The following is a 9,395-nucleotide window of genomic DNA, read 5'->3' on the forward strand; positions in this document are numbered from 1 at the left end:
TATCATCTCTCACCACTCCTACATCTTCCTTGTGCTGCAGGAGGCCATCAGACCCCAGTCTGGTCCACTGGTGACATTAGGCGTGAGAGGTGACATTAAGGCCATGTTGCAGGCTGCAAAACTGGCATGTCTAGTTGGGACAGAGAGGAGCCAGGATGCATCTGAGCAGTGGGGACTGTCTAGCCCTTTCTACAGGATTTTTTTGTGTACGAAGCCCAAAGGATCGACACATCCCCAGGAGCAGCATTTCAGCTTTCCTCCTGCTCTAGGACCCTAAACGCCAGACACAGCTCACTGGCAGATTTAGAAGAAGCCAATAACCTAAGCAGGGGTCATCAGGTGAGGAGGTGAGAGATGGTAGTGTCACGCTGTAAGTGGTCAGATACAGGCCTGGCTACAAGACAGCGTGAGGTGGGAGCCAGTGTGGCAAGTTTCACACTCAGTGCCTGAGACTTGACAGGCCCATTTCCAAATGATTTGCAGTGGTTGCGGGCAGTAAAGAGAGAGAAGAAGAAGGAAAAGGCCAAAGAGGCCCCAAGGAGGAGGAAAGGCACTTAGTCAAGGCTGGGCTTGACCAGGTACCCACTGAAGGTGATGTACACGTCAACATCATCACTGTAAATGGCATTCTCTCGCTCCCGCTTATAGAGCCTCACCCAGATCTCATCATTTTCCTGAAGCTCCAGCATGAGGCTCTGGCTCTGCATGATGCTGCGGTCGCTGGGTTGGGCATACAAGATGACTGCCTCTTCTTCGTTGTGCATGATGTGCATGTAGGTCTCCTTGAAGTTCCAGGTATGGATGTTGAGGCTGAAATAGTAAATTCCACCTACATAGCAGTAGAATTTGCCATTGAACATGTCGAAGTGGCTGTAGAGGTTGACGAAGACGGTGTCAAAGATCAAGACCTGGAAGCCCTCGCTGCTGTGCAGTGCTTTCTTGCGACCAACGGAGAATGCAGCGTACTGATGCTTGCAGGGTTCTCCCGCTGTGCCCATTTGTCCTTTACTGCCTTTCTGGCCCTGGGCACCCCGCTCACCTTGTGGTCCTTCTTTGCCCCACTTTCCTGGCATCCCAGGCTCTCCTCGGTCTCCTTTCTCTCCTACAAGAGGAAGCAGAGGACATAACTCCTGTGTGATACCAGAGGGAGAGGTGGAAGTGGCAATGAGAAAGCCTAATGAGGAGGCAGAGGAGTGCTCAAGGATGGGGCAATGCCAGAAGGAGGAACGCTCCTGAGGGTCACAATATCATTGTGCTTCATGGGAAAGGAGCTAGCAGAGCTCTGGTTGCGACCGGGATCTCTCCTCTTACGAACACCTTGCTCACCACATGATATGGCCTTGCTGGAGGCACTAGGGCCTGTCCCTAGGAGACTTCAGCCCGAGAGGGAGCCCAGCAGTGCAAAATACCAGTGAGGGTCTGGACCTCTTCTTCCTCCTCCACACTCCTCTACCTCTGCCACAGCCCCTGCCCTCCTACACACCTCTCCTGTGACCCAGTTATCCATGTAGTGTGCACACTCTTCTTGCTGTAGGCTGGAGAAGGGGAAGAAGTGCTAATGCCTATGGGAGAATATGGCTACAGAGAGACAGTGAGGTGGGTCAGAGGGAAAAAGATCCAAGCTGGACTTGGCAGATGGTGCAGTGCAAGTTAGAAGGATGGTACTTTGACAATACTTGCATCCTTTGGGCACCCTGTATCATTAATACCGCAGTTCTACCCTTGTAGATGCAGTTTGTGCACTGCCTGTCACACACTTGGGCAGGCATCAATACAGAGAGAGAGCAGCACCAGAACATACTTTGTGTATAAAGAGAAGAGATGGGAGTCAGAGCAGCCTCCAGCACAAGTGACAGCATCCCAAATTTGTGCCTTGTTGTTTTCCTCCTCTCCATCCCCTGCATGTTATTGCAGATCCCCCTGCAACACCAGACTCTAGGCCAGGCCTCTATCTGTCTCAGATACACTTCTGAGCTTTGATGGATCGCAGCTATTTCCAGGCTGGGCAGGGTAGGGGGAGCATCTGCCCAGCTAGCCCAAAGGAACCACAGAGGAACAATAAGCAAGTGGATCAGGATCCAGCTGGGAACAGGCTTTTGCCCACAGCAAAGGCTAAAAGGGGAGCCCTGAAGGGAGGAGCTGATCTAAAATAGGGAGCCGTTTCCCATTAGCCAAGCCAGCAACAGCAGAGCGGAACAAGCTGGGGTTCACTGCCAGTTAGCCTGGAGGTGCTTGCAAAGAGCTGCTGCCTCCCGTTGCCCTCCTCCTGCTCCAAAATGCATCTGACCCATGGAGCTGGAGGTTTCCCCACAGCCTTCCCCGCTGCCAATGCCTACCCTCCAAACATGCTTAATTTGCAGCTGGATAAAGACTTCTCCTTCCCTCAGGCACTCCAGGACTCTGGAAGTCTGGGGCAAGGAAGGTGTCCTCCCAGTTTGGTAAGAGGCAGCCACTCCTGTGCTAGCAGGGAGGAAGAACTGGTAGCAGGCAGCATCCTGAGACACAGAGGTGACATCACAGATACGCATTCGCTTCCCTCTCCCCAAACTACTCTTGATCACAGCATAAAACACCTAAACCCTGGGCACAGTGTGTGTGGGCACATAGCCTTCAGGCTGGCATCTGTTAGCATAACCAGCATGCCAGTAACCCAGCTGTCACCTCCACCGCAGTGCCACCGGTCCCTGAGCAGGCCTTGGCATCCCAGGGCCAAGATGGGCACTTACCCTTCAGTATGGTGATGTTGATATAGGGACGGACCTCCGGCATTGGGTAGGGCAAGTGGCGGTGGCTGGGAGGAAGCGGTGGGGCATCTGTGGAAGAGTCCGGTGGGTCACAACAGCGCTTGCAAGCACCAGGGGCTGGTTCTGTGAGGTTGGGTTCATCAGTGGGTGCCCCAAGCACAACAAGAGGGAGAAGAAGGAAGGCCAGGGGTGTGCGCAGGTAAATTATGTCCATGGTGACCTGGGAAGATACAAGGAAGCGCCAGAGTGAGGTATAAGAAGGGGAGGACGTGGGGGATGGAGCAGAGATCACCACAAAACATCTTTCTGTGGCTGGAGCCAGGGGTGGGACGAAATGGCATTGCCCTGTGGAGCAGGTTTACATGCTTGAAGTCCCTGGAGGTTCAAGGCTGCAATCTGAGTAGCAACCGCATGGCCCAAGAGGATGCCCCATGCCCTCCTGCCCAGACCAACGGAGACCAGGTGCTAACCCTGGAAGAAGGCTGAGATCACCACAAAACATCTTTCTGTGGCTGGAGCCAGGGGTGGGACGAAATGGCATTGCCCTGTGGAGCAGGTTTACATGCTTGAAGTCCCTGGAGGTTCAAGGCTGCAATCTGAGTAGCAACCGCATGGCCCAAGAGGATGCCCCATGCCCTCCTGCCCAGACCAACGGAGACCAGGTGCTAACCCTGGAAGAAGGCTTGATAACCCTGGAATCCCACCTGATCCCACCCAACGGTGGGTGCTAACCCTGGAAGAAGGCTTGACCCTCACTAGGCAAACCACTGGAGCTGCTAGAAGATTTAGTCCCCAGGCTGGGATAGAGGAAGGAGACATGCCAAACCACACAGGCCCTTTAGCAAAAGCATGCTCCAGTAGGCTGCTGAATTTGTGAGGAGGGCTGTAAAAAACTTCTCCAGTCTTCCAGTCACTAGGTATCAATTCTTCACGGGGGTTTAACCCAACAACCTCCCTCTCCCAGCTGGAGTCTGACGCACATCTCTCTGCAGAGAGGTCCCTTCTCTTATGGGCTGGGAACTTAACTTCAGCCCTCTCCTTGCCCCCACCAAATCCCATCCCTCTCTGTGCCTCAGCTCCCTCCCACCAATGCTCAGCTATGTTCCCAGCCAAACCCCAGCACCTTCCCAAAGGGACGGCCGGCTCCTCTGAGAGCAGCAGGCAGTGCCAGGCCTTTGCAGACAGACCAGAGGAGAGGGCGAAGGAAGCAAAGCTCGAAGCAGGCAGCCTGCGGAGAAGTATGCTTACGACAGGCAGACACGCAAACAAGCTGAGAAAGCCCCTTTCCCAGCCTTTGCCCCCCTTCCCTCTGCCTGCACCCCAGCGCAGCATGGCAGCTCACCCCGGAGGCCGAGGGCTCCCCTCTGTGATTCCCAGCCCCTGCTCCCGGGCTCCCCTCCGCCTGCAAAGCCGGCCCCTGGGCCCATGGCTTTAAGAAAGCTGGTTCTTGGCACAGGCACTGCTGAGTGCTGGCTGGGTGCGCAAGCTGGGCTTGGACCTGCTCCCTCCCCTCTCCTCTCCCTCCCTTTCCCTCCCTGGCTTTGGGCGCTCTCCATTGCAAACCAGCTTGGGTTTCGGTGCCTTTTAACTCTTTCTTAGGTAGTGTCTTTTCCTTATATATGTTTGGGTTTGTTTTTTTTTTTCCCTCTGCCTTTTCACTTCCAAACAGCCTAGCCCTGGTCAGCAAAATGCAGGCAGCACCGATTGCACCCTGTGGAAAGGGTGGGCAGGCAGCAGGGCACCCTGAGCACCTCAGGATGGGCAAGGTGAAGTGCATTGGTGCAAAAGGCAGACTTTCCTTCAGGTGGGATGGTGCAGGGCTCTGCTCTCCCTCCTTTCGGTTACTCCCTTGTCCCATGCATAAGCCCTTCACTTGGCTGGCCACGCTCTCTCCCCAGCTGTGTCTGTCCCACTCATAGTCCCCAAACTTCTTCTTTCATTCTCTTCTGCATTGTTTCTTCTGCATGTCACTGCAGCCTCCCGCTGCAGGAATGATATTTCTCGCCGGCTCATCTGCCAACTGGGAGAGGCATCAGTTTTTTTCCTCTCTGGTCATCCCCTCTCCCTGGGCAGAGCCCCAAGCCTTGCACTCCAGTGCATGTCATCCTCGGGTCACGTACCCCGGTTGGGTCCCAGGCTGAGCAGTTTGCATGGGAGGGGTGTGCTTGGCCTGAAGCATGGCCCCGCTGCGGGGGGCTGCCTGCCAGCAAAGCTGAGGATCTGGAGCAAGCCCTGGCCGTGATCTTTCCCCCAGCCTGGCGCTGAGCTGACACGCTTGTGCTGGTGGGCTGCTGGCTGCACCAGACCCTGGGAATGAAGGGCATTTTGGGGGGCGGAGAGTGCAAGGGGCCATGGACAGGAGACTTTTCTTACACGGCAGAATCTGTTGGGAAGAGGATTTTCAGGATCCTACCCTGCGGCAAAACTGAATTTGGGAACTTAGACCCTGGGGAGCTGCACATACATATCTCTGGGAGGCAGAAGGAAGGATGGGCAATAGCTCTCTTCTGCAGGGACCAGAAGTGCCAAGTCAGCGCTGTGCCTGCTGCAACTTCCAAGAGAAGCTGGAGAAGGCTCCAAGGTTTCTGAGGGGGAAAGGGTTCTGTGCGTGTCTACGTGTGCTTGGACTTTTTTTTTTTTTTCTGTTTTCCTTCTCCCATTCCTTTGGTTTGGGAATGGGAGGCCCTGCTTCCCAGAGAGTGGCTGGCGTTTGGCAGGACCCCAGCACCACTGGAGAAGCAAACGGAAAACTCTGGGAAAATATGTGCTGCGAGGTGGGGGGAAGGGAGCGGGGGGGCTAGGAGGCCTGGAGATATTCTCAGGCTGCCTGTCAGCTCAATGAACATGGAGTGAACATGTCTCCCAGCCAGGGCGGGAAGAGGACCAAGAAATTCGCTGCTGTGCTCGTGAGTTCCTAGCCGGGCTCCAGCACTGACATGCAATGAGACCCATTGCAAGCCTCCTATGTCTGACTGTGCCTCAGTTTCCCCTTTTGGAAAATGACAGAGGGAAAGGTTAGGGCAACACTTCTGGCCAGCTGACAGAGGCAGGTTTTTGTGATCAGTTTTGCTGTCTACTCCTGCCTGCTGCTGGTGGGGATTTCGGCAGCTGACAGCACTATTGAAAGCCAATAAATTTTCCAGGGTGCATGAAAACTCAGAGACTGACACTGAAGGCAAAGTTCCTCTCTGTCCCATCAAAGCTATTGCAGTGCCTCACTCCCTCAGCTTGTCCTGCTTGGCTTGTTTCCAAACGTGACATTACCCCCTTTTGCAGCTCTTGGCTTTATGTCTGGCCCTTTCCAAGGGGAACAGGTAGCATGGAGGCCATTGTCCTCATTTCCATCCCACATTTCCATCTGCACTCCTGAGTTGCTCACAACCAAGCAAAAGTTCTTCATGGAGGACTTCACCAGCTGGGCCCTTTGCCTTTGTCTCATCTGACTGCAAGAACAACTCCCAGCGGGCAGCAAGCAGGACTCTGTATTTAATGTCTCGTCTGAGCTGAATAGGGACCCGCAGGGAGCCAGCAAAAAAAGACTTGCACTGGTGGCATTGCCCAGCTGGGCAGCAGTTTATGCCAGTAAAGACACTTTTGCCAGGGTAATATCACCCTGCTCCCTGAAGGGAACTGACTGTACCAGCAACATTTTGCCAGGGCAGCCGCATTTGCAGGAGGTTTTGGCTTGTATGGCCGAGTGCTCAAAGAAAGTTTTGAGAATGCAATGCAATAACCCTCTGCCAGCCACGCTTTTAAGTGTAACCCAAGCCTGAAGGCACCTTGTGTGCTCAACAATCTTCCCTCTCCCTCACCACACACTCTGCCTTGGAGGCTGCCCAGGGAAGCTCTGCCCAGATTGGGCTGCAACAATCCCTGCTCAAAAGCAGCTGCTTCCTCCTCCTTCTATGTTTCCTCCCTTCTCCTGCAACCCCCCAACACAACATGGGTAAAGTAGGGGGATAAAGCCTGCATCTACCCCCAGTGACTGCCTCCATCCTATTAACCCTCTCTACCACAGGTAGAGCAGGAAGGAAATGACTTTTGATGTTTCCTCCCCTTTCCAACCCCTGTGTACAGCTCAGCTCCCCTGCTACACATGTGCATCCCCTGCCCTTGCTACACATACACAGGTATTCACATCCACTCACAAAACACCCACGCACTCACCCTTCACAGCTCCTCCCTCACCAAAACCTGCAGAACAAAGGTATCACCTGCACCAAGAGGCAGAGAAACAGCCCCTTCTCTTCCCCTTCCTGTCTGCTTCTCCCCCACCACAGCCACTTTCCCTTTGCCCCCTCCTCTGTCCCCACTCTCCAAGAGCACTGCAAGCCAGGAGGGGAAGCAGAGGACCTCTTACCTCCACTCCCCTCCAGAGAGGTCCCGCGTTGGGTTATCCGTATCCTCAGCTGCTCCTGGTTAGCAGCACAGGGAGGGAGGGCTGGCGGGGCCCAGCTGACTGCAGCCAGATGCTCGCCAAGTGCTTTTTATGTAATTACTGGCTTTTCCATCCTGCCTCCGAGGCCTTTGTGAGAGCCTCCCCTCTTGCTCTGGCCCGTGTCAGGCTTGGCTCTTCCTCCCTCCCTCCTTCCACCCATCTCGCACAGCATCACGATTTGCTCAGCTCAACAGCTGATTCCTTCTGGAAGAAAAGTTCAGGCTTTAGGCTACTGCCGTTGCTACCCTTGGAAAGAGAGCTCATGTGTTTCAAGAGCTGGGAAGCGATGGGCAGCACTGCTCTGCGCTCACCTCCTCTCCATCACTGCCCGACAGCTGCTGGGTACCTTTGCCTTGCCCTTCTGTAGTGCCTGCAAATGGGGAGGGGGGCACCTGAGATACGAAAAGGTGGCAGTGTGTTTTTATGCTTCAGTACTTTGGGGTGGCCTCGGGTTACCCTGTAACAGCAGCTGGCTCTCTGCCGTATCGGGATCTCTGATCATCTTTGGCCAGGCTGCAGAGGGGGCTGGGAAGAGCAGATGACCTTTAAAGGTCCCTTCCAACCCCAAATAGTCTATGATTCTATGACAAGATGAATCTTTGCCAGCCTGTGGACTCCACAGCTGTGCACAAGGCTTGTGTAACAGCCAGCCCTTGTTACTCAAGAGCACTAACACAGTATGAATTTACTGGCTTAGAATATCTTGTATGTCTCTGAGGATGGGCAAGCCTGTTGGATGTCAGCTGCGTGGCTACCTTTCTCTCATAACTTCTGCCCATGTGGGGCCTGGACCGACCAGGAATGACACGTTTCCCTGGCTTTATGCAGGCTGCTGCTGAGTTTGAGGGCACTTCTGCCAGCAGGGATTTCTACTGTGGTCTGCTCTGCAGCCTGGACAGTCTCACACAGAGATCAAGGCCTGGCAAAGCTGCTCCATTTTTTTGCTGTGCATTGTTGAAACGCCACGTGGCTGAGGAGCAGCTGGAAGAGCCGTTCACCTGTACTCATCGCTAGAGCAAAGCTGTTGCTAGACCTGTCAGTCTCCGGCACTGAGCATGAAAGCATAAGCCTGTCTCCCACTTCCCACTGCCCCCACAGCTAGTCCGAGACACCGCGTGTCTGCCAGACGCAGCTGAACCGTGTATCAGAGACTGGCTGACAAGCTGCATCAGTTGGAGATGCCTTGCAGCTAAGGGTGCATCACTCAGGTCGCCCCTCTCCCCACAGGCAGCTTTTCCAGCTTGAGTGTCCCATCTTTTACCCCCACTTTGTGGGGGTCTCACTGCCCGTGAGACCACTGAGTCAAGAAACTGTGCCAGTATCCACCTCAAACTCCAGTTTGTGACTACAAGAGATAACCCTGCTGCAACTAGGAAGACTTGTGAACATCTAGGCCCAGCAGCTTGGCTGGGTGGGAGATACCAGGTGACACTGCAGCCTGTTTGAACGAGTTCTTAAAAATAACCTTCAGCTGAGCCTGCTGCCTTCTGCTCCTCTGCATCTGAATGCCTCCTCGTCCTATTCTATGTAGACCCAGGAGTTTCTAGCCCTGTGCTGTCCTCTCCTAGCCCTGCCCTGAGCAGTTATCAACAGTAGGTCACTACTGGGGGCATCTCAAATCTCACAAGGAGCACTGAGAAAGGTGGACAGTGGTCAGGGCAAGAAAATTTTCTTCAGAGGTACCCATGAGCTTTCTCACCAAAGAAACAAGGACTCTGTGGCAAGAGAGGGAAAGCTGGCATTTAAGAGCTCACAGAAACTCTTGGATCTATGACAGGTACTTCCCACTCAGGGAACCACCCGGGGGGGGGGTGTGTGTGTGTGTGAAACAGAGAGGTTCCAGTGTGGCTTGGCAGCACTGCCCTGAGTCTGGTCCTAAAACCAGTTAACAGGGCAAGAATCCTGTCACATTCTCTGGCCATTTGATCCAGCATGAGCACGTTCATCACTCCATCTTCAAGGCACGGGGCACAGGCCTTGTTCAATACCTGTGCAGCAAAGCTCAGTGCTTTTCACAGCTGCCTTGCAACCGCTACAACGTCTCTGAGGTTCTAACAGAGGGCAACCTCCACAACCTCCACGGTGAACCCATGGCATTTCCGAGGAGATAGTGGTGTCACAGAGGGGTCCCGACGAATGTCCCGACAATACCCCTTGTTCCTGCAGTCAGCACACGGCGGGGTGTGCAGGGGTGCAGAGACCTAGCCATTCCT

General features: G+C 54.3%; 1 protein-coding gene across 1 annotated transcript; it reads right to left on the bottom strand.

The window, feature by feature from the left end:
- Positions 1-554: 554 nt before the first annotated feature.
- Positions 555-4,260, bottom strand: LOC104156638 (complement C1q tumor necrosis factor-related protein 6-like). The gene is made up of 3 exons (XM_009704977.1): positions 4,087-4,260; positions 2,727-2,964; positions 555-1,102 (listed from the first exon to the last, which is right to left on the bottom strand). The coding sequence occupies exons 2-3, from the start codon at positions 2,956-2,958 to the stop codon at positions 555-557; spliced, it is 780 nt and encodes a 259-aa protein (XP_009703279.1). The 5' UTR covers positions 2,959-2,964; positions 4,087-4,260.
- Between the last annotated feature and the right edge of the window lie 5,135 nt (positions 4,261-9,395).

The sequence above is a fragment of the Cariama cristata genome, unplaced genomic scaffold, assembly GCF_000690535.1.
Source record: "Cariama cristata isolate BGI_N322 unplaced genomic scaffold, ASM69053v1 scaffold33657, whole genome shotgun sequence".
In the NCBI taxonomy this organism is placed as follows: domain Eukaryota; kingdom Metazoa; phylum Chordata; class Aves; order Cariamiformes; family Cariamidae; genus Cariama; species Cariama cristata.

Bases quoted from the DNA above. Each gene is read 5' to 3' on its own strand.
- LOC104156638 (XM_009704977.1), bottom strand. From the start codon at position 2,958: ATGGACATAATTTACCTGCGCACACCCCTGGCCTTCCTTCTTCTCCCT. The intron at 1,103-2,726 runs GTAAGTGCCCAT...TTCCTCTTGTAG, and splicing joins CAACATCACCATACTGAAGG to GAGAGAAAGGAGACCGAGGA.